General features: G+C 41.6%; 1 protein-coding gene across 32 annotated transcripts in view; it reads left to right on the forward strand.

Annotated features, from left to right (window-relative positions):
- Nucleotides 1–25,407, forward strand: part of NEDD4L (NEDD4 like E3 ubiquitin protein ligase) — a 348,035-nt gene that overhangs the window by 249,609 nt on the left and 73,019 nt on the right. For all 32 annotated transcript variants that reach the window (XR_010602120.1, XR_010602118.1, XR_010602116.1 and 29 more), the window contains 4 exons: nucleotides 1,931–1,981; nucleotides 15,023–15,084; nucleotides 15,201–15,303; nucleotides 23,442–23,608. Coding sequence is in view for 27 of the 32 variants with exons in the window: in XM_065598800.1 (XP_065454872.1) it covers nucleotides 1,931–1,981; nucleotides 15,023–15,084; nucleotides 15,201–15,303; nucleotides 23,442–23,608 (383 nt within the window). In the remaining 5 variants the exon portion in view is untranslated. The remainder of the gene's footprint in view (nucleotides 1–1,930; nucleotides 1,982–15,022; nucleotides 15,085–15,200; nucleotides 15,304–23,441; nucleotides 23,609–25,407) is intronic.

Raw genomic sequence — 25,407 nt, forward strand, 5'->3', positions numbered from 1 at the left:
CTTGTTTTGCATTTTTAATAGTAGTATAACACTAAAATGAATTGCATTCATATTGCAGGGCACTACCACTGACATTATAATTATTATGAATGCAAGTTGGTGGGACAACTTCTGCTGGAAAACATCTTCCCCTCTATTGGTGCTATAAGAAGCACAGGTGCTTAGTACTTGTTAAACTATCCGTTGCAACTGTCCCCCAGTAAAGGAATCCAAACAGCTCCACTGACAATGTAGCAAAGTTTCTGTCCTGGAAGGAGATGGTTGCTATTGAATCATAGCATTTTATTTATTGTATGTCATCATTATGCCAATGAAAACATTGAGATGCTTGGTTTTTCAGCTATCGTTGTACTAAATGTTTTACAGCACAATTAGAACGATGTGGTCCCTGCCCCCAAAGAGTTTACAATTTTATTTTAGATGTAACCTATCAATCAAGGCAGTGGAGTGAAAGGTTGACAATGGTTTTAAGACATTTATATTTTTGAAGATTCAACGTATTGTTTTGTTTTTGTTTGTAATAGTGGAGAGGTATGTGAATAAAGAATTCAGCACTTCAAACACTGGGGTGAAAAGTATTCTTTCAAGCATTCCATACAAAGACTATAAAAATATACAGTACCTTGTTCCATTGTTCACTCAATACATCAGCTGTATAGACTTGCAAGATTCTTGTTGGAACTGCAAGGGATCCACAATAAATCATTCAATCCAAGTAGAGGGGAAACCTGCCCTGAAAGAGGGCTCAACCAGAATATAAATCCAGAACCCCTTTTATTCTGTGTGTGTTGTATTCGATAATAAGACCGTGTCTCTGTCTAGAGATCAGGATGATCTGAAAAGTAAATTCAAAGCCTGAGGCTGCAAGCACCATAAATAAAATGATTCCACCGGGCTTCGGTCTCTGTTGTAGAGCGGTGCTGTTTTCACAAGAACCACTAATTGCAGCGTAGTTATCATAGTAAGGGCAGACTTTACTTCTTTACCACATCTGTTTAGAAACTAATGTAGTTAAAGCAGTACAAGCCCTTTGTCTTTTTATGTGCAACAGAAATAAACTGTGCTGATATTAATACCTTTATACTGGCGATGCTGCATCCATGTGCTTTAACTATATCTGTTTCTAAACTGATGTAGTTAGAGGTACAAAAACTGCATGTAGATCAGCTGTAACATGCAATGTGGGTCATCAGAAGGGGGATGGAAAGCTTAATCAAAAGGCTCCAGGTATGATGAATCACTGCATCTCGTAAGGTAAATACTTCACAGTCATTGAGAACACCCTGATACTTGTTCTTAAAAAATATATACGATGATATTTTAATTTTCTTTTGGTAGAACATTAATAAGCAAGCTCTTAATATGGGAGTCAATTGTTTAAATTTCATTCACATCTACCCTGATTGGTTGATTGGCTGACTTAGTTGGAGAGGAGCAGCACTCTATATATGTGGCTCTTTAGTGTAAAAGAAGAGGCTATGAAATTTTGAAGTAAACATGACGGGGTAGTAACTTAATTTTAGCTTTTAAATGCCCATGCAGTCTACAATATGCACAATGCCAGGAGTCCCAGTGAAATACATGGGAATATACGTGTGAGAGTTTTTGATATGTTGCATTGACAGCAGCTTATTAGAGGAAACATTAGCTAAAACTTGTTAGTAGTGCAGGTGCATACAGTGGCCTAGGAGAACCTTTTGGAGGGACATAGTAGAAATATAATAAATATTTTGCTGAAGTCCAGGAACCATGCCTGCCAAGTGGGATGGTTGTCATGTGTGGGGGTAGAGTCTAGGCTTAGTAAAATATTAGTACAGAGTTGTCTCTGGCTCCACTGTGACTTGACTTCAGTTTGCCATTTCCCCCCTTCCTGTTGGTTTAAAAATGAACTAATAAACAAACATTTTTTTCCTTTCTGTTTTATTAACAGACTAGAGACGACTTCCTGGGTCAAGTGGACGTGCCACTTAATCATCTACCGGTAAGAGATGTTTATATGCTCATACGTAATGGATCTCAAATTGAATAAGGGCCAACAATGTGGTGCTGTTGTGAAAAAGGCTAATATCATTCTGGGGTGTACTCACAGGAGTGTTGTGTGTGAGACATGCGCGGTAATTATTCTGTTCTACTTGGCATTGGTGAGGCCTCACGTGGAGTACTGTTTTGGATGCCACTTTTTAAGAAAGTTTTGAACAAATTGGAGTCCAGAGGAGAGCCAGGCTTAGAAAACCTGATCTATAAGGAAAGGTTAAATATACTGGGCATGTTTAGTCTTGAGAAAAGAAGACTGGGATGGAGGGAGCTGATAAATCTTCAAATATGTTAAGGGCTGTTGTGATCAATTGTTCTCTATGTCCACTGAAGGTAGGACAAGAAGCAGTGGGCTTAATCTGCAGCCAGGGAAATTTAAGTTAGATATTAGGAAAAAGCTTTCCAAGTATAAACCTGGGAGGATGGACTAGATCAGGGGTCGGCAACCTTTCAGAAATGGTGTGCCGAGTCTTCATTTATTCACTCTAACGTAAGGTTTCACGTGCCAATAATACATTTTAACGTTTTTAGGTCTCTTTCTATAAGTCTATAATATATAACTTAACTATTGTTGTATGTAAAGTAAATAAGATTTTTAAAATGTTTAAGAAGCTTCATTTAAAATTAAATTAAAATGCAGAGCCTCCCGGAACAGTGGCCAGGACCCAGGCAGTGTGAGTGCCACTGAAAATCAGCTCGCTTGCCTCTGGACTAGATAAACTTTTGATGTCCCTTCCAGCGCTACATTTCTATGATTCTGTACTCTGCCTTGTCAGTGCCTTGTGTGAGAAACTTTTACATAAATGTTATACAGACTTTTCTCTCCACCGAAGGTGTAATCCCATCTCTTTACAGCCGCCATTGCTACAGCAGCAACATTAGTAGCTATCAGGAGAGTGTGAGGCACCACAAACTAAGGAAAAACTCAGTGGCCCCACAAGTCACAGCAGCTTGGAGACGTTTTCCTCCTGGGGAGTGTTGGGCCTGGAGACAGGGCAGCTAGAGACTCTGAAGGCTGTCATCCATTTCTGTTGCTTCTTCCTTAGATCTACCTAGACTATTGTGTGTCAAATGGTGACTGAAATGCTAGCCCACAGTTTGGTCATTTCTCAATTAACTACTGTAATGTTCTTATAATCGTCTTCTGGCCTCTTTTCACACTGCTGTCTCTGCTGTTTGGAACAATTTTCTTTCCTGTGAGCCAAGCAAACTCAGTCTCCTCCAAACCTTTCCTTAAAAATCACTATTTTTACTTTGCTTTCTGTTGCTGACCTAACCCAACTCCACCACTCCTAGGCTTGTGTTTAATCCTATAAATGTGTGCGTTGTCTGTCTAAGATCATACACCATTTGGGGCCTGGAAAATGCCTAGCATGTTTTGAGCACTACTTCAGTCCTAGTAAGAGCAGTAGCCATAGGCTGCGGTATGAGAACAGGGCTGTGTTAAGGGGGGGTTAAAATGGTTCCAGTGCAACCATATAAAGGGATCCTTTTTTTTTTTTTTTAAACTTCACTCTTTTCTTCCATTGTAGGGCTCCAGGCTTCTCCATTTCATGCCCCAAATTCAGGGGCTGCATTTAATGCTTCATTGATATCTACACCAAAATAAGGGAGGGCCTTTCTGGAGATGAGGTTGCAGTGAGATGCACTGGCATTGGGGCAGCGGGATTTGGGCGCACTGTGAAATTCAGTAGGATTGGGATTCTCTCAGATATGTGAAGGTCTGTCTGCAGATAGGGAGCTGGGGGTGCAGTGAAATTCACTGAGTTTGGGAGCTTTGAGGATTTGGGGGGGGGGGGTTGTGGGGACACTGGCCTGGTGGTTCAGTCAGATTCAGAGGCGTTGGCATCGCTGTGGCTGGGGGTGCAGTGGGATTTGATGGGGTGTGGAGTCTCTCTGGGGGTGGGGATACAGTGACAGGGGGAAGTTGAGGAAGGGGCTCTCAATCCTTGGGGTCTGTGCTGGGGCTTTTTCTGCCCTCCCATTCCTGCTCCTCCCTGCCCCACCCCGTTCCCTCTCTTCTGGCCTCAGCTCAGAGCCTGTCCCTATAAGATGCTGGGTGGCCAGTGTGGGAGGATCCATGCCCCCTCCGGCATCTCCTGGCCCCTCCCCAAGTTCTAGGCTGCACCATCCCTGCCCAGAGCTGCTAACTCTGCTCCGCTTCCCCATGGATGCAGGCATTTCCCACTCCCTGTTTGCTGATGGGTGGGCCAATGAGTGGGCAGTACCTATCCATGGCAGGGTGGAGTGGAGTCAGGGTAGCTGTATGAGGCAGCAGCTCTGGAGGAAGTTCTGTGCAGGCCTCAGTGACCCTTCTCGTGGTTCAGAAAATGTTGGGCGGTCTTCTACCCCCATCCCCAGTTCAAGCACAGGTTATAGCTCCAAGTTTCACAGAGATATTAGCTAGATCTTTCACCAGCTACCATAGTCAGTCCAAACCTAGCAATTAATTTGTGAAGAGCTTGATGGGTGAATTGTTACGGTCAACTGTGATTTCTGACATGAATAGCTGCAAACACAAGAGTGGTGCTCACATGCTGCAGCAGGCCCGTGAAAAAGATCAGAAAAGTTTGAGTCTACAACGTTGCGTGAAATGTGCAACGTTCAACCATGTTCCAGATGAAAAATCTGCAGATGATTCTGCTGCTTTCACTTCTGAGCCTTCCTTAGCTAGTGAGGATGTTGATTTGGGTTTATCATGTTTGTTGAGTGCCAGAGTATCTGATTCTAGACACAGAAAGTTGCCCGCTAGTTGTTAGTGCAACTTATGGATGTGGACAATGAACGTGGTTTGATTATTGAAAGCATGGGGCAGAATTTTCACTTTGACAAGACAGATCCAGCTATTTGGCTCCAAGTGATGGATTCTGTTAGCCTGTTTTTGGTAGACAACTGTCCCATTGTTAATTTAGAACAAGACTTTTTGCCTCATGAATGCAAAAGAAAGCAAGTATTAAAATCGTGGTTCTTTATCAAATGCCTAATGGGAAATTACACCAGTGATCTTGGTTCATGTACAGTTAGTCTTGCCACTTCGTTCTGTTTTGCTTCTTTGCTTTTCCAGCCAAATGCATCATCTTCCTTTTATAAAACTGCATTCACAAACTTTTTCCACTTTAGTGAACAAATTTGCCAACACAAATGTTCAAAGGAATGCATGGAGGCAATCACTCGCTGGATGGAATTTGCAGAACAATTGTAAAAGGGTCTCACAATTGAGAAGGGTATACAGACCTGCTGTCAAGTGCAGAAGAACATGTGGTGCCATCATCTTTTGCTGTACTTAGGATTGAGAGATGAGAAATTAAACAGTCCTCATAGTGCTAACTTTTGGAGTTTACTTGAAATGCTTGCAAAGTATGATAGTATGTTGCAAGATCATGTGGACGCTACTAAAACCAGTACTGCAAAGGTGAGGTACTTATCACACTAAATTCAAAATAAATGTATAGGTAGGATCGCACAAAAGATATGGCAGACTATTTTTGATGAGTTTAGGATAGCTAAATACTTCTCTGTTATGTTTGTTTGCACTCCAAATCTCTTCTGAATGAAACAAATATATCCGGTGTTAAGGTATGTTGAGGTTCTGAAAACGGAGTGAAGGTTGTTGAGAGCTTTGTAGATACTCTTCCCTGTTCTGGTGTGGATATTAGAGAAGCTGGGGGGAAAAAGGGTTTAGTTATGGCTGATTGCAAGGGCCACAGCTGTGACACAGAGCTAATGTGGGTGCAGCATACAACAGTGTTGAAAATCAAATTCAGCAGGTAAATCAACATGTCTTTTGTCCCATGTGCTGCCCATTCACTGAAACTATGGGGGAAGCTGCTTCAATGATTGTTTCTCAAGTTGGAATTGTTCAAAGATCGTATACCTTGTTTTCCGCTTCTACTAGTCATTGAGATATGTTGAAAAAGCATATTAGCATGAAAAATAACAAGATGGTCAGCAAAGGCAGAGGGAATCCAACCACTAAAAAATCAAGTTGAGGGTGTTTTTGATGCTTTTAGACACGATCATGGCTTCACACAATCTTACACTAGAATTTAAGTTGGAAGCTGATAGCTTGCAAACCAGAGCTTTCAATTGTTGTTTTGGAAGAGATACAATATACTATCTCATCAAAAATTAACATTATGAGCAACAAATTTGAGTCTGGATCTTGACATTCAAATGGCTTGCAGTTTAGTTGGTGGCCTTCAAGATGCTTTGTCAGAATTATGGGCTTTTGGGTTCATCGCATCTAAGAAAGCTCCTGCTTCGCAGACTGAAATGTTAGGCATATCCATGCAGCCCAAAGAGAAATAACGTCAAAAGAGAAAAATAATGCCAGGTGAACTTGCAAAGGACAAAAGATCATCAGATCCTGAAAAAGTTTTCAAAACCCATCTTAGACACAATATTAACACAATTGGAGACTAGTATGCATATGTATGATGAAGTCAGAGAAAGGTTTGCTTCAAGTCTCAGCAGCGCAAACCTATAGAGGCACGCTTGAAACGTAGCAAGCATCTACCCAGAGGATTTAAAGTCTGAGAGTTTTGAAAACAAGATTGAGCTCTTTGCCAGTTTTTGCAAATTAATTTTTAAGGATGACTTAGAAACAAAGGTACCCATTGATCTCCCCAGCTACATACATGAAAGGTCTTTAGATGTGAGTTTCCCTAACATGGAAACAGCACTGCGTATATTTTGCTGTCTTCCTGTAACCATGGCTGCTAATGAAAGCAAACTAAAATTAATCAAGTCCTATCTAAGAATGTCCATGAGACAGGAAAGGTTAAGCAATCTGGCAGATCTATGGAGAACTAGGAAGCAAGGCAGATAAACGGGGATGAGCTAATAAATTAGATTGCTTCAGAGAAGGGTAGGCAGGTCCCTTTGTAAAAGTACTTAGTGCTGTGTGTGTCTTTTTGCTATTGGTGGTGAGTCTTCAAATCAGACCTGGAACACCCGGGTTACAGCACTACATGAGAAGCTGCTGAACAGTAGCTGGAGGCTTTTTAAGAAGCCCCCATTCATTTAGCTGGGGTTCTTTTGGGGTGACAGGTCCTTTGTGACTATTTTCCGTTACAGAAGAACTCCCCAGAAGCTAATAGTGAGTCTTCTACAGACATTACGTGCAGAAAGGAGTAAATAAGGCAATCAGGTTAATGAAAATTCTACTTTAAAAATTTAATTATTTTAATGATTGACCTTTGACTGTAGCAAATGTGACTAAAATAAATTTTTACTGTTTTGAATTATTGAAGGGAATTCCTATCCAAATAACACTGAAGTAATAATGCAAATTTAGTAATGATATTCAGTATCATTTAGTATGCAATATTACTGTTGTATGAGTCAACAATGTAATACTGTTGCAAAAAAAGTGAACGTAATTCTGAAATGTATTAATGTTGTGAGCAAGACACAATAAGTTATTCTTCCACTCTACTCAGCACTGACAAGACCTCAGCTAGAATATTGTGTCCAGTTCTGAGTATCCCACTTTGGGAAAGATGTGGACAAGTTGAAGAAAGTCAAGAGGAGAGAAGCAAAAATGATTAAAGGTCTAGAAAACATGAACTATGAGGAAAGACTGAAAAAATTGGGTTTGCACAGTCTGGAGAAGAGAAGACTGAGTGGGAGCATGATAACTGTCCTCAAGTATGGAAAAGTTTGTTGTAAAGAGGAGGGTGATAAATTGTTCTCCTTAACCCCTGAGGATAGGACAAGAAGCAATTGGCTTAAATTGCAGCAAGGGAGATTTAGGTTAGACATTAGGAGAAACTTCCTAACTGTAACGGTAGTTAAGCACTGGAACAAATTAATTACCTAGGGAGGCTGTAGAATTTCCATCATTGGAGGTTTTTAAGAGTATGTTAGACAAACACCTGTCAGCATAATACAGGATGGTCTAGATAATACTTAGTCCTGCCTCAGTGCAGGGGACTGGACCAGATGACATATTGAGGTCCCTTGTAGTCCTACATTTCTATGATGCAATGATTCTATTTTAGAAATTGTGAATAATACGAACTCTATGCTAGTTGTGCAATCTAAAACATTCTCAACCCTAACACACACACACACTCTCTCTCTCTCTCTCTCTCTCTCTCTCTCTCTCACACACACACACACACACACACACACTGGTGTGGGATGGAAGTCTTCCTTCTCAAGGAAACTGTAAATGCAAGTGGGGACTCTCTCACAGGAGCTTTCTAACTTGCTAAGCGTTGCCACAGACCTCTTTTTATCTTTGAGGTCTGTTATGGCTGGACCCCTTTTGCCTTAGGTTTCCTGGAGGGCCAACCTACCAATCTTAGTAGCTTCCTTTGGAGCAATTACACCTCAAAAATGCTGGAGATACTGTGCTGGGTCATGGAGGAGGGATGCAGCAAGGGAAAATGTCAAATGGCTGAAATTTAAAACTCTGAAAAGTGGCTACCCACTACTAGCACTATATGTTATAAGGCGTTTTGCTCAGGACCAGCCTAGAGAACTAGCAAAGTGGCAGGCCACAGAGTGCCCCACTTTCCTTACAAATTGTGCAACTCAGAGCTTGACCCAGTCTCCCAATCCAGCGATAGGACTGGGGGTGTAAAAAACTCATGGTCTTTTTGGCAGCTCGCGTCCTCTCTTGGTCAGGGCTCTGCACATTGAAGAAGCTATCTTTCTTTAATATGTGAGTTAAATATGTGTTTGTCGTGCAGCTGTTGTTGTCCTATTCACTATTGTGGGGAAATAGAGCAGGGGGGCCTTCTTTTTAATAGCCAGAGCTGTGAATCTGAAGGCCCCTAAATAAACCCTCCAACAGAGATCTGTTATGCTAGCTGCCCGTGCACAAAGCAGTGCAGGCCAGGGCCCAGGCCAGGGCCTGAACTAGACTAAACTGCACAGTTTTCTGCCAAACTCGGTCAAGGGTCATGTCCAGAGGAGGGTGGATGGGCAAGGAGGCAAAGAATAGAAGAAAAGCCCCAGCAGCAGCACTAATGAAATATGTTCATGACTAATGAAATATAATAACCACTTGTGTGAAGCAATAGGTAACTTTAGCTAAATGCAATTTCTTGACTCATGCAGCTTCTCCTTTGGGTGATCTGTGACCCACTCCGTGATTCCAGCTATCTGCAAAAATAGCCAATCATAGATCCTCTTTAGGCGTCCCATGGAAACCCCCCCCCCCCCCGCCTAATCTTTAACCAAAAGACCCCGGAAAATAACATGTGTCTTGAGAAATGTACCCAAACTGGTGCCAAGTACCACCCCTGGGGAAACCACCAAGCACCCCTCTACCCAAATAAACACCCACTTCTCGGAAAAATGAGGAAGGTACCTAGGGGGGAAGGGGGGGGAAACTGACCCCGACCCTAGTTTCTTAACTCGCGGTTTAGGGGAGGAACTGACCCCAACGCTAATTTCTTAACTCATGATGCATTGTTTGTATTTCGTTTGCGGTTTGACGAAATAAAAGCCCGCCTGCGAGCGGCCCTCGGTGTGTCAGTCTTCGGACTGCACCCCAGTGCACTGGTATGTATGTCAATAAACTGGCCTCGGGCTTGAGTCTTTGAACTAAAATTATTGCGTGGGTGTCTTTGACCACAACACAATATAATACAGCTTTTAAATACATTTCTAAGCTACACTGTTTTGCATACAGTAAAAGTTTTGGAGTGGCAGGGGAATGGATTATTTAAATATTTACTTCATAGGTGGAGTCATTCCAGTTGGATCAATATATGACTGCCTACTTATCACCATTTATTGGTCGCAAAAGTCCAGGTTTGTTTTTTTCCAGTAAATATTTATGCCCAAAACACATTTTTTTTTTTTTTTTTTTACCTTTTTATGCTCCTGATATTCTGCCACCTATTATTTCCCTATTTTAAATTGACTAAAAGTGAAAATGTAAACATTTGAGAGCCCAGGGCACAGAAAGCTTGGATCCCACCAAAAAAAAATTATTTTCTGCATAAATAAATGCTTATGAATAAATCCTTGCTCCATTTTTGGTAGACCTTCTATCCATTAATGTTTGTAAATAAAGCAAAGTAACTCTGTATTTTATATCTTAAGATACGTTTGACTGATATAGTAATGTTTAATTTCTTGGTTGCAATCCTAACATTATTTGAACATCCTTTTGGATTTAATAAATACTATATACCTTATCCTTGTATTAACTTACATCATATATGAGGGTATAGTTTTCAGTTAGTTTATACTTTAATGTATGAACATAGTATTGCATGGAAGTGACAAATATTTACATGACAATAGAAATAATAGTAATATAAGGGATCCCTTATATATGGACAAATCAGAACTAATTCCTATGCTATGTATTATAGGAATGGGGTCCAATATCTATTTTTAATATTCATATTTAGCGGGAGAGGGATGTGTGTATTCCATGTTGAGATATTGCACATATTCATTCCGAGCTCATCATTTTTTAAAGGTGAGGTCTGCTTGAGTCATAACACTGTTATTGGCTGCTTGTATATTAAGTAGTTGGAAGAGTATAGTGTAAGTTGTAAAGCTGCTGGACGGTCATGTGTTCTGATAAGAAAAATGATAGCACTTTTAGACCCAACAGCACATGTACTGTAATGTGTGGGCGAAGGTTGTCCTTTATAGATGTGTATGGCAATCTACAATTTAGATGTGAGAAACCCCACTACTATAATATGTAGTGTAATGTCATACAAGATAATATAGAGCACATATGGTGTGAACAATCACATGCTGTTTTTACATTTGTTTTTAGTAGCGTGCGTTAGCCACAATTAAAATGAAAAATAAAGAGCAAGAGCTGACATAGAGGCGCATATTGTGTAAGTGAGTTGAAAAGGCATTAGCTGCTCCCAGTTCTGTCTCCACAATCCGTAAGATGTGTCAATACAGAGTTCCCCTGTGCATGACTAAGATTCCAGACTCTGTAATTGTGAGTTATCCACATGCCTCGTAATAAGGTAACAGTAGTATTTTGATGCTAAAGGAACCAAATAGAAAGCTACTTTGACAGATGAAATGATTATCAATTTTTTTCTCATTCTTTCTTTTATTACTGAAAAGCATCATAGTAAACTTTCAGAGTTCTTTGATTAAGTTTTCATCCTGTCTGTTCTGTTGACTTGTTTGGCAAGTCTCTAGACTTTTCTGTACTTCAGCTTTGCCATCTACAAGATGGAGCTAATAAAGCAGAGTTCAGGACTTATTGTATACGCTCTGTACAGCACTCAGAGTGGTAAAACATTATAGAAGTAAGGAGTGATAAATCTCATCTCTATACATATTTTAGGATCCTGTCCACTTACTAACTCTATCTTCTTTAAAAGAATGAAATGCGTCTCTTATAGGAATTCAGTGGAAACAGAATGCAGGAAAGGAGGACTTTTCAGCTGAAAAAACTGCACGGTACTTTAATAAAAAACCCTGAAGGAATTAGTGTGGAGTTTTTTAAATCTTTCAATATTGATCAGTGACTTTTCACTTTTTTTGCAAATACAACACACAAAACCTTGAATTTACAGTAATTTGGAAAGGAGGATGGCTAGTGATAGGAATCAGTGCTCCTGGGTCCACTTTCCAGCCTTATGGTTCGATAATGACCATGGACAAATCAGTTAAGCCCACGTTTTCAGAAGTGTCCATTAATGTGGAGTGCCCAGTTGGAGTTACCTGTAATGCTCCCTCATTCTCCAGTGGGAAGGGAGGCCACTCTGCCTCATTCTGTTCAGGTTCAGTCCTCAGGCTCGGGTCGCATCGGGGAGAGGGCGAGCCATAAACGGTCTAGAGCTCTGGGCCTGTCTGACAGAGGCAAGCAGACAACAGTCTGGGGCTCTTGCCCCTCTGTGGGCAGCGCCCGGCATAGTTTCTAGCTCGTAGCCCCTCAATGGGGTTGACAACACTTAACAGTCTAGGGCCCTAGCCCTCGGGCTGGGCTGGTGGTAGGCTGTAGCCTAAGCCTCCCAGCCCAGGCAGCCAGCAAATACACCGAGTCAATAAGATCTAGCCCTTTGGGCAGAGCAAAGTAGGGGGCAGGCTTTAGCCTGGGCTTGTGGGCTCAGGCAGCCAGTAAACAAATGCAGTCAATTAGCTCTGGCCCTTTGGCAGGCAGGGCTGGCTCCAGCTTTTTTGCTGCCCCTAGCGGCGGTGGGGGGGGGACCCGCGATCGGTGGCAGCTCTACCCCGCCGCTTCATTCTTCGGTGGGAATTCAGCGGCCAGTCCTTCCCTCCGAGAGGGACTGAGGTACCCACCGTCGAAGACCCAGACGTGCCGCCCCTTCCCATTGGCCGCCCCAAGCACCTGCTTCCTGCGCTGGTGCCTGGAGCCAGCCCTGTTGGCAGAGCAGGGAGCAGGCTTTAGCCTAGGCTTGGAGCTCAGGCAGCCAACAAACGCACACAGTCTTGGGGTTCAGGTAAGGGGGAGCGCCCACACAGACTAGGGGCCCTGGAAGGGGTTTGCGCACTGGCAAACAGTCTAGGATGCTAGCAGGGAGGTTCACGGAGCACAGGCCTCCTGGCCTAAGGTGGAGAGTCGGCCACCCCAGGGTTGGGGTGGCAGGGGGATGCAGGCCTGCCCTGCTTAACCGCGTCCCAGCCCAGGGCCCTAACAGTGGCAGAGTGGTCTGCTACTGGGTCGGCAAGGATCCAGCCACAAAACGCTGACTGAGACACGGTCAGCCCTGTGGCCGGCCAGTCGTCGGCTACCCCTGGGCTACTGCCTACCTCCCCGGGGTTTAGTACCTCTAGCCTCCACAGGTTCTCGGGCTCCTCGGAGTATACTGCCACTGGCAGTCCCAGCAACTCCTCATCTGCATTAGTCTCCTCTGGGGGCAGGGCACGGCAGGGGGCAGGTTCTGTTCCTGGGTGCCACAGCAAGGCAGAGGCCTGTCTCCTCCGCTGGCTTCGGCCCAGCTGAGCTTCAGAGGCTTCCTTTTATACTTCCTGCCCTGCCCTGCCCTGCCCTGGTGCTTCCGGCAAGGGGCGGGGGGGGGGGGGGTTGGCTCTGCCCACCAAGGGGAGTGTAGTGCTCCCTCCGGTCCAGAGGGAGGCCACTCTGCCTCACTACAATACCCTTCTGCTTTTCAGAGATGCTGAGGACTTGGAGCTCTTATGGTCTTCAAATGGAGTTTTGGGTGCCCAGCACCTCCTGGAAATCAGATTTGTGTGAGCAGACAACTAGTGTACAATTCCAGAATTGACAACCCCAAGTGTACAAAAATCTTGAATTGGGCCCCAAAAATTCATGAGTTTAAAAAAAAAATTAATTTTTGGTTCTCATTTGACTTCTGGGTTTTGAGTCTTAAGGTTCACGTTCCCAAGCTTTTCCACAACCTTAAAGGCTAGAATGGGGGTGGGGTGGGGAGGGTGTTAAGTGAAAGATGAGATTCTCATGTAAGCAAAAGACTCCAAGAGCTACGGCTTTAAGAAAACCACCAAATATCATGACACTCATGATAAAATTAGGAGAATTGGTAACATTGCGCATCAGAAAATCTAACCTCTGATGTTACTTAGCTGCCTTGTGAATTTTTGGGAGACTTAGATGTCTTTCTGATGTGATGTGAAATCCTGAAATGAAAGCTAATATTATAGCTGAATAGTGTTTTATTAAACTTCAAATGAGTAAGAAATATTATTCATATATTCATGCAGCTCCTTCTGGCTGAAATCAGAGCACAATGCACTGTAATTTTCAAACATTACTGTTAGGTGGCTGGAGCAAGTTACAGTGACTTGTTTTAGTCTGCTTTTTTTTCTTCCTCTCTTCACTGATTTGTAAATATTTCAATAGTGTACAGTAATTCTTCACTTAAAGTCATCCCGGTTAACATTGTTTTGTTGTTACATTGCTGATCAATTAGGGAACATGCTCGTTTAAAGTTGTGCAATGCTCCCTTCTAATGTCGTTTGGCAGCCACCTGCTTTGTCCACTGCTTGCAGGAAGAGCAGCCCGTTGGAACTAGCTGGTGGGGGCTTGGAACCAGGGTGGACCGGCAGCCCCCCTATCAGCTCCCCGCTCCCATAAGTTCCCTGTGCAGCAGCTGCCCAGCAGGCTATCAATTGCCCGCAGTTCAGCTGTCCCTCCCCACACTGCCATGTGCTGCTCCTGCCCTCTGCCTTGGAGCTGCTCCCCAAGACTCCTGTTTGCTGTGCGGGAGGGGGGCTAATATCAGGGTGTCCCCTTTCCCCCGGCACCCCGCTTACCCCATCTTCCATAGAGCAGGGGGGACACATGACAGGGCTCAGGACAGAGGGAGCTTGCTGGCAGCAGCTGTGGTCTCAGCAAGCTGATCTAATTAACAAGGCAGTGTACTTAATAGTAGGGTCAGCGTACCTAAAGGGGAAATGCGCATCTCTCTCTCTCTCTCTCACACGGTGTGTGTCTCTGCATCTCTGCAATGCTGTCTCCCCTCCCTCCATTGTTGCTGCCTTGTAGAGTGTAAAAGTTAACCCTTGAGGGCTCAGCCAATTGCTAGTTCATCATTTAGCAGTAAGGGATTCCCTGGGAAATATCCCACCATCTGACTCCTCCACCTCAACCAAGCTTCACAATCATCATCACCGTGTGCCAGTATTAAATTTTTGTTTAAAACGTATTGTGTGTGTGTGTGTGTGTGTGTGTGTGTGTGTGTGTAACCTAACCCCCTCATTTACATTCATTCTTATGGGGAAATTGGATTTGCTTAACATCGTTTCGCTTAGTCTCATTTTTCATGAACATAACTGCAACGTAAAGTTATGTTACTGTACATAAACAATTGCTGGTCCAACTTACTGTTGGTGTTTATAGCGACATCTAGTGGACCTATTATTCAATAATATGCAACACCTATAAATATCACCTCTTACTGCTAGACAAGCGCTTCCTTTGACTTTAATTTATTCAAACATGTTTTTCAAGTGTTTTTAGTAAACCCTTATAACAAATGTAGGGTGTATTTGTATATTCTTGAGAGTCAGCACTTCAATTTTATTTTTTCTATGACTTTAGACAGAAGACCCAACCATGGAACGGCCATACACATTTAAGGATTTCCTTCTCAGACCAAGAAGGTGAGGGGTTTTGTATCCAACGAAAATTCTGTTTAACTTAATAAAGAAATGATACTTTATTTTTAAAAGAATACTGCCTAATTAATCTCCTTTGTTAATATTGTCTTGTTCTTTAGCCACAAATCTCGGGTAAAGGGTTTCTTAAGACTGAAAATGGCCTATATGCCAAAAAATGGAGGACAAGAGGAAGAAACTACTGAACAAAGGGAGGAATCTGAGGTAAGAAATTTCACTTATTTCCCTTACTATTTCCCCTCAGTCCCATATTATAACCATGTTGAAGTTTTTGGGCTCATTAAAGATCAAGTATAAACTCAACACAATGCCTTCCTGTAGTACATGGAGGAAGAGTAAATGATGATTTTCGAAGAAATGGACTAGAGGAAATTACTGTTGTGTACTGGGTTATTTAGCCTCATCTGCCTTTGTCATGAGTCATTTCAAGTCAAGGCCATTATTGTACATTTTGCTGTCATCAGAAAAATAATGTATTTAAGACTCCTTCCTCCAAAGAACTTACTTAATTATAAGATTTTATCTTGATTAGACAAATGAAGTTTGTCTCAGCTTATTATATTTGTGTCTTTTTGAACCTAGCAGGTTTTCTTCCTTTAGTGCCCAGCAAGATGCACTAGCTGGCTCCCTCTACCCTACCCTCCTATTCCCCCCCTCACCTACACCTCCAAAAAAACCTTCCTGCACTGGATTTTTGTTAAGTGCTATGTTTGTTTATTTTTGCCAGGTCTGTTTTTATGCTAACCCATTTAATTAAGTTTTTGCTTTATTTTCCACCAAAAAGGAACTTTTTTCCACAGCGATCTTTTCATGATGAAAGCAAGCATGGGTTTTTGTTTCTTGTATCATTTTAGTGTTAACCTCTTTATTACAAATAATTTTTAAATGAACTTACTATGTTCTCTTTGATTTTTATTCTTTTTCATTCTTTCCTTCATTCCTCTTGCCTTTCCTTTTTAAGAGTGTGTATCTTTACCTCTCTTTGCTAGACTGTTTGTTTCCTTGGTCTAATTTTGAAGTCGTCTTCTTTTTTCTTTATTTTTTTTTAATATTAGTTACCTTCATGAATAATTTAAAAAGGATTAATAAATGATTAATAGATGCCATATGCGTATGTACAGACATAAGTCCTACATCTCATGCATGGTTAAAGGATATCAGTAGAAGGTGTTATAAAAGTCATCCATAAGCTACCTATTGACCAGTGGACTCAATAACAATTGATTAAAACATTTACTAATTTATTATCCCTTTATAAACTATTTCTTCAAGGAACTCTAATATAAAGTGTGGCCAATTTTAAGTACCACTACTTCTCTTCATCTTTCTACTTCCTTGTTCCTCTCATTTTTCCTGGTGCAATATGTTCTCACTCTCCTTCCCATTACTTCCTCCTTGCTCTCATTTCCTCTTTACTTCCACACACTCATTCCATCTTACTCCGTCACTGTGTTGTCTATCCACCATTCTCATTCTCTCTCACTTTTTCACTCTTTTCTTCTATTGTATCCCTTTACCCCTTCTTTCCCCATTGCACTTGTCTTCCTTTTCTGGAGTCCGGGCATCATTGTATTGTCTCAGTGAACATCTCTGCCCAATGTGAAGCTGCATTCAAAAAAGCTAACTATATGTTAGGATGCATAAGAAATGGGATGGGGAATAACACTTGAAACATTAGAATGTCTTTATACCTTTATATTAAATCAATGGTATGGCCTTACCTAGAATACTGTGTTCAGAACTAGTTACTCAGTCTCAAAAGGATAATGCAGAACTGGAGAGGGTTCAGAGAAGAGCAACAAAAATGATCAAAAGGCTGGAAAAACTCCCATATGAAAAGAGTGAAAAAGGATTGGGAATGTTAACCTTAGAAAGGAGATGAAAAAGAGTGGACATGATAAAAGTATATAAAATAATGAGTAATCTAGAAAGGATAGATTAGGAACTTCTGTTCTCCCTCTCTTCCCTATCTCATAATACAGGAACAATGGGCATTAAATTGAGTTAAAAGGTGGAAAATTAAAAACTGGTAAAAGAAAATACTTTTTCACACAACATGTGACTAATCAGTGGAACTCATTGCCACAGGAACTCATTGAGGCTAAGAATTTAACAAGATTCAAAAAGGGACTGGACATTATATGACTATCAAGAATATGCAGCATTATAATCAATGGCAACAAATATTTTGGACGGAATATTAGACCTTGTGCTTCAGGATGAGACCTATGCTGCAGGATAGATTATTCCTCATCTGATTACTGCAGGGTTCTTCCTCTGAAGCATCTGGTTCTGGCCATTGTTGGGGACAGGACACTGAACTGAATGGACTATGGGTTTGATCCAATATGGTGATTCCTATGTTCCTCTTTATCTGACAGTTTTACACTCTTCCTGCATACGTGCTCTCTCTCTTCCCCTCTTACATATATGTGTTCTGTCTCCGCTTCAGGGAAAGTTCTGACTCCCTGTATACAGTGTAGCAATGTAGCTGGGGGTAGCGCGGGTGATGGCTTGGGCCATGCTGCACAAGTTTGTACCCAGGTGGTCTGGGCAGGTGTGTACTCACGTGGCTAGCCTGAGAAGCTACCTGCCCTACCCCCCAGTTACACTGCTATTTTTAGCATGCTAGCTCAAACATACCCTCAGGGCAGGTCTACATTTAAAAAGCGGCAGTGGCACAGCTGCACTGGAGCGCTTCAGTGAAGATGCTACAACACCGCTGGGAGAGCTTCTTCCATGGGCTTAGTTAATCCACCTCCACAAGAGGCAGTAGCTATGTCGACAAGAGAAGCTCTCCCATAGCGCTGTCTACGCAGGGGGGTTAGGTCGGTATAACTGCATCGCTCAGAGGTGTAGATTTTTCACACCCCTGAGCAACATAGTTCTACTGATGTAAGTTTGTGGTGTAGATCCAGCCTTAGTGTCATCTGTCCCTCCACCCCGTAGTGAGACAGTAATAATAAACAACCTTCGTGACATAAATTAATGCCGGCATAAGCTTCTGCCACTTGCGGAGATGGTTTTTTTTTTTTAATGCCGATGGGAGAGCTCTCACCCATTGGCATAGAGTCTCTTCACCACATCTGCATCACTGCAGCGCTGACATGGCCTAAGTGAGAAAGACAAGCTATCGAGCCACACAAAGTTGTTCTTCCGGTCTGGAAGAGTTACTCCCAGCATCACAGCTAAATGCAAGGTGGAACAGACTGTTTAATACATTAATAGTTAGCACATATTGTAAGGGACCATTCAAGGTAGAATGGCCCATTAACACCTCTGCAGTCATAGGACAAAAAGAGGGGGTTAGTGGGTTGCAGATTGTTGGAATAAGCATAAATCCAGTGTTTCTGTTGAATCCATGATTTTTAGTGTCTAGCAGAGTAATGAATTATGCTCCCAGGCTTGTCTTTTGAAAGTGTGGTGCAGGTTTCCTTTGAGGATGAAGTGTGAGAGGTCCGATATAGAGTGATCGCTCTCTGAAAAGTGTTCACCCACACGTGATGGGGTGTTTTTGTCTTTTATCATTTTCCTGTGTGAGTTCGTTCAAGAGCATAGTGATTGTCTGGTTTCATCCATATAGTTGTTATTGGGGTATTTAGTGCACTGGATGAGGCATGTGTAGGCATGCGTAGGATCCTTGGATCTTGAAAAGGTGTGTTGTGGGATGTGTTGATCATTGCAGCAGTGGAGATTTGTCTGCAGATTTTGCATGTGTTGTTCTGGAAGGGTCTGGTGCCGCTTTGAATTGGTTTGTCCTGATCTGTGGGGAGCTTGCTTCTGATGATGATCTTGGAGAGATTTGGAAGTGGTTTGAAGGCCAGAAGTGGGAGTTAAGGGAAGATTTCTTTCGGATGCGTTCCCCATCGAGTATTGGTTGTAGTTGTTTGGTGATACCTTGTAGGGGTTCCAGTGGCGGGGGGTGGGGGAGTGGGGTGGGAGGGTGACATCTAGGGGTGCGCAATCAGAGGGGGTTTTATTTCTGTATTGAAGCAGGTTCTCTTGAGGTGTTTGGGTGGCCCATTTCATGATGGGTTCTGCTTCTCTGGTGGGGTGTCCTTGTTTGGTGAAGGCGGTTTTAAGTGTGTTCAGGTATATATATCCCGGACTTTCTCCTCAGCATAATCTGTGGTATCTGAGTGCCTGGCTGTAGATAACAGATTTCTTGATGTGTTTGGTGTGGCTACTGTTTCTATGAAGATAGATGTGGTGATCCATGGAAGTTGATGCTAGTGTGGGGATGTACCAGAGAAAGTTGAATGGATGGGCAGTGGTTGTTGTAGTTGTTGTGGAAAATCTATGAGGGAGTTTAAGCCGTCTGTCCAGAGGATGGAAATATGATCTATGTATCTCAGGTATATCATGGTTTTGTGATGCACTTCTCCAGAAATTCTTCAAGGTAGCCCATGAAGAGTTTGACATATTGGTGAGCCATCCTAGTGCCCATGGCTTTTCCCATGGTTTGAATAAAGTATTTGTTGTTGAATTTAAAATTATGGGTGAGGATGCAACGGATGAGTTTGGTGATGTGTTTGGGATGGATATCTGAGGGTTGTCCATTGTCTAGTAAATATTTGAGGCAGGCAGCTATGCCATCATTGTGAGGGGATGTTGGTGTATAGGGAAGTGACATCTGTGATGGTAAGGGTGATGTTCTGAGGCAGGTTGTTAATGTCGTGGAGTTTGTGGAGGAAGTCATTTGTGTCCTGCAAGAAGCTGACTCTCTGTGTGGCGGGTGGTTTGAGGATGGTTTCTGTGAATCCCGATATTTCTTTGGTGGGGATGCTGTGGCCAGATATGATGGGTTTGCCTGGTTCCCTTGTTTGTGTATCTTGGGAAGCACGTAGAAGGTTCCTGGGGGATGAGTTTGCAGAGTTTCTCTTTGAGTTGTTTGGGGCAAGATTTGATGATATCCTTAAATTCCAGGGTAAATTGTGGTGTGGGGTCTTCTTTGAGTTCTTTTATAGTAAATCGTGTCGGAAAGTAATCGGTTGGCCTTGTTAATGTAGTCATCACGGTTGAGGACTACAATGGTGCCCCCTTTGTCTGCTGGTTTGTTCACTATCTTGTGGCTAGATTTCAGGGCCTGTATGGCTGTCCTCAGCAGTGGAGAGATTATGGTGGATGTGATGTTTAAGAATTTCAAAGTCAGTTTTTTTCATGAAGCTATCAAGGTTATGATCAAGAGTGTGGTTTCATCTGCTTTGTGGTGTCCAGTCAGATCTCCACCCTCCTAAGCATCGGTCCAGCCTAGCAAGAGGGACATGTAGTTATGATTATCATAATGTTTGTTTTGGTAATAAATTAATCTCCCTCTTACTATTGATGTAGGTACTGATGCTCTATACCAGGGGTAGGCAACCTATGGCACGCGTGCCGCCTTCGGCACGCGAGCTGATTTTCAGTGGCACTCACACTGCTTGGGTCCTGGTCACCAGTCTGGGGGGGGGGGGGGGGTGTCTGCATTTTAATTTAATTTTAAATTAAGCTTCTTCAACATTTTAAAAACCTTATTTACTTTACATACAACAATACTTTAGTTATATATTATATACTTAGACAAAGAGACCTTCTAAAAACATTAAAATGTATTACTGGCACGCGAAACCTTAAATCAGAGTGAATAAATGAAGACTTGGCACACCACTTCTGAAAGGTTGCCGACCCCTGCTCTATACCTTTGCAAACACACCAGCTCTTGCAAGTGTTTCTGAAATTCTACCTTATTCAATTACAGTAGTTCTATTATGATTTTTCTTTTATCCCCTCTTGAATACTTTCCCTCTTCTGCAGATTACTCAGTAGTTAAAAACCTTCAGAAAAATCTATCCAAGTATTTTATATTTGGCATAAACATGATAGAATGCATTAGATAAGTCTCCCTTTAGAAGGATTACTTTGCATCAACTGTCTTCATGCATTTTTCATTGTTACTTTCTTGGCAGGACTGACTGTGCAGAGTGTAAAAACTCATTCAGTCACAGCAATTGCCTTGCAGTAAATTTATATAACATTCTAACATTCTCAACTCTTGTCTTGTTAGGCTTAATTTCAATTAGATCTCACAGTGGATGTTAGTTAAAGCCCAACTGTTGTTTTACTTTACCATGAGTCTGCAGTTGTCATATATCCATATTGTGACAATAATCTCTGTTTTACTAAAAAGTAAAATTTTTGGCGGTATCTCATCCTAAAATATTTGTCTGTCTGTGTGTTTCTCTCTCTCTAAGAGTGGGGGTTAGGGGGAAGACCTCTAAAGCATATCTGCATTTTCTGGAAATTAACATAACACCTGTTTTTAAAAAAATAACTTTTTTTCAAAAAAATTATAGGAGTGAAATATTTATTGATGAATTTACAATTAGTGTATTGAAGCTGTCGCTATAAAATCTAAAATATGTCTCAAAATATTACATAAGGCAAAATGATTAAATAGAGTAATTATTCACCTACACAGGAATTTGAAGAGACACCTCAAATAATATGTTCCTAAAAGCAGTGGTAACTGTGTGGTTAATGAATTATTTACAAGGTTAAGTACATTTTATTTATAAAACAAGTTTGATAGATGGATCCCTCAGTCACTTTTCAATGTATAAAAAACTGCACTATTTTACTCAACGTCTCTGCTCCCTGTCTCTGTTTTGTATTCAGAGTCATTCTAGGCTAGATCTACAAAGGGACTTACACGTTGCAATGCTCAGTGTTGCAACATCTAACTTTTAGGTGCCTTGCCATCCAGTGGAATTCACACCCCTGAGTTAAGCACCTAGGCGCTCTAAACAATGTATGTGAAGTGTTTGGGCTTCACACAAGCCAACATGCTGAGCAGGGAGCCATCTTAGCTGGCCAGTTGAAAATTCCAAGGAGAGGGTATGTCCTCAGTCCTTTAAAGGGACTTATCTCTGCTTAAATTCCCCCCTCTGCATGGTGAGGAGAAGAGATTTAAAATTGGGTCTCCCTTCTCTCAGGTGGGTGCCCTAACCACTGGACTTCAGAATCATTCTCACTCTTTCTGGCCCAATTCACATTTAATTATTTATACACAGTGGAACAGCTTCAACAAGAGAGACTGAGAGAGCGCCGCATCAGAATATCCCATCGTTCAGTGCTTAAGGGAGGAAGTGGGAAATCCAAGTTCAAATCCCTTGTCCCTCTCAGGCCATTTCCCACTCCCACTCCTCAGGCCATTTTGTGTGAGTTTAGGCATGCTCAGAGCGTGCCTACCAGATCAGGCCTTGCAGGCAAGATAAGCCAAGGAATGCCTAGTTTGAGGATCCTGCTGTGGCTTATGCATGAGATGGGCGCTTGGGCGCCTAGACAGAGGCAGCTGCATGGATCTTCATTGGCAGAAACTTAGGCACCTGGGAGACTTTAATGCTGGAAACTCAGACACCTGAGGATTTTAGGCACCTAGAGAGCAGGGGCAGCTGAGTGCAGGCTTTGAGGATCTCTGTGATTGTGAAAAGTTGGACTTAGATGTCTGAAGTGGCAGTTAGGTACCTGAGTCCTTTTGTGGATCTAGCCCCATCTGCCTAGTTAAAATATGCTTTTATATCTCTTTACTTTGTGAGCTGGATCTCCTTCTGGCTCACGCAAGGTCCTGATATTACAGGACTCTGAACGTGAACCCTGAGAAGGTGAGCATCATCAACTCCAGTGGAAGTCAATGGGAGTGGAATGCTCTTACGCCTCACTTAAGTAAAGTGCTTAAGCGCAAGCATAACTTTGCACATGTGCAACTGGGGGGGAAGTTGCAGACTAGGAGTAAGAGGAGGTTTTTAGATTCAAATGGGGGTAGAATTTGGTGTACAGAATCTTGTACTGAGGATGAAGCATAATCGAGAAAGAACCCATATTGACAGCTAGTGACACAAGTACAGGGCTCTTTGCTAGTTCTAAGAAAAGTAATTTACTAGGGGGTTGGGAAAAGGACAAAGCATACTTTTTTAATTTTTTTAAAATAAATTTTAACTTCCCATCTTCTCCTCTACTTGGACAATTCACGGGGCTAATTTCTGTTGAGAAGTGAGCTTACTATAACACAGTGTCTGTTAGCATTATACAAAGTACTTGCTAACATTGAGGTGTTATTGAGAGAGTTTAAATACATTCTACAATCTGAAAAGCTTATACTGACTTTCTTTTGTTTGCCAAGATATGAGGTATGTTGTATATCAGTGGGACAGGTTCTGTGTCATTCCATTTGAATTTTATTCTTAATTTTAATTCTTAATCCATCACTTCAGAAACTTTTAAATATAAGAAAACATTATACCCCAAATCCACAGGAATTTAACTTTTGTTTAACTTAAGTTTTATAATTCTTTTTTATTCCTAAGCGTGCATGGGAGGTGGTTGACTCCAATGACTCTGTATCTCATCATCAAGAGGAGTTACCACCTCCTCCACTGCCTCCTGGATGGGAAGAAAAAGTGGACAATTTGGGACGTACTTACTATGTCAACCATAACAACAGGACAACTCAGTGGCACCGACCAAGTTTAATGTAAGTATCAGAGCAGTTCAATAAATTGATGGAACATGCAAGATTATGAGTAAGGATGGTTATTCTTTCAAACAAGTATTATTATTATGAATTCACAATAGATATCCCAGGCAGTAGGCAGAACAAATCTTAAAACAAAAGACCTAAAGACTTTTATGAGGTATGTTCATACGTTGTTCTTTACAATAACAGATTAGTTGTAAATTTGATGTTAACTGAGATAAATATCGGGGAATATAATTTGGTCTGAGTGTGTGGGTTGTTTGTTTTTTCATAAACCACTCTAGTTAGTTGAGAATTAAAGGCTAAGGTCCTTCACTTGGAGATGAAATTGTACTCCTTTAAAAAGTGGTATTCTCTTTTTTTAAAAACTGTGTGGGAGCTAATGAAACAAACATCTAGACCATTTTACTATTTTAGACACATCTGGAGTTAATCAAATTTTTTATATGAGACAATCTCCAAGCACATACAAAATCTTAAACACTTCAATAGGTATTCATTACCACAGGGACATGGGCTCAGGAAAAAAGGAGTGTTTTCTGTATATAATAGTCCCAGTTTGAAACCAGGTGATTCCTTAAACACATAGGGCCCGATCCAGAATCCTCTGAAGCCAATGGATGTCTTTGCAGTGACTGCAGTGGATGCTGGATCAGACCCATAGAGACAGGTTCTACAAGGTGTTAAGTGTTTTCTTTATGTTGCTGAATGCTCTCAACTCTTTATTGGCTTTAGCAGATGGTAAGGATGTTCAGCAGGATTGGGCACATAGTGAAATACCCTATCCTGCCTTGGGATCACCTAAATTAGGCCCTTGTACCACTGACTGCAAATTGTAGAAATTAGAAAACCTATGTTAACAAACTAGAGGGTAATCTAGTTGAGCCCTCCATATACATGTTATCTCTTTAAAATAGACTTAATGAACAAGTTTAACTGAACAGAATTGGTTGTAATTAGTTTTGCTGCTTCAGGGTGTTGGTTTACATTTCCCATCTGGTCAAAAAGAGGAATTTTTGTTTTGTTTTGTTTTTTGTTTTTGTTTTAACCTAGACTTTCTCTCACAATTCAGTTTTTATAAAGGCAGACTGACTTCCACTTTCATTGAGCCTCACTGACTAACTGTAATTTGTTACTGACTAATTTGTTAACATATATTTACATAGTAACCATACAACCTAGATCTCTGCTTACCTTTCCTCTTTATAATTTGTATGCATATGACATTTCTCATGCAACTCCCATTCGCAAGTGTGAGGTATGCTCACATTGAAAGGCAAAATCTGACACGTACTAGAGTTGGAAGAGCCTTGGGGAAATTTACAGAAGGAAACAATGCAGCCTGCCTTAGGGGTGTTCTCTGGCCTGCCAAGTTAGATAATTTACAGTGGCTGTGCTGAAATTGAAGTTCAGGCAGTCACCTCAAAAGCCCAGCTTACTCAGTACGATGACATCGCGCCTGACACACATTTGTAGAGATCCTGAAGTAAGGAAGAGCCCTTGTAGGTCACCAATCAGTAGGAATTTTCAAACTGTCATCTTATTTCTGTAATGTTCAGTTTTCCCCTTCTTTATAGATGTCAATTGAAGCTTAGAGACACTGGCTTCAGTGGTGGTGCATTTATTAATAGCTGTTGATTAATTCTGATAGTAAATTATAGATTTTTCTTAATGGTGTTACAATATTTGAAGGCAGGGGGACTTATGGTAAGAAGCTCTCAGTGTTTTTAATGTTCTGTCAGCTTTTCTTGAACCTCACATATGAATATCTGTAAATGATTTGGTAGTTGCGTTAA

The sequence above is a fragment of the Chrysemys picta genome, chromosome 6, assembly GCF_011386835.1.
Source record: "Chrysemys picta bellii isolate R12L10 chromosome 6, ASM1138683v2, whole genome shotgun sequence".
NCBI lineage: Eukaryota > Metazoa > Chordata > Testudines > Emydidae > Chrysemys > Chrysemys picta.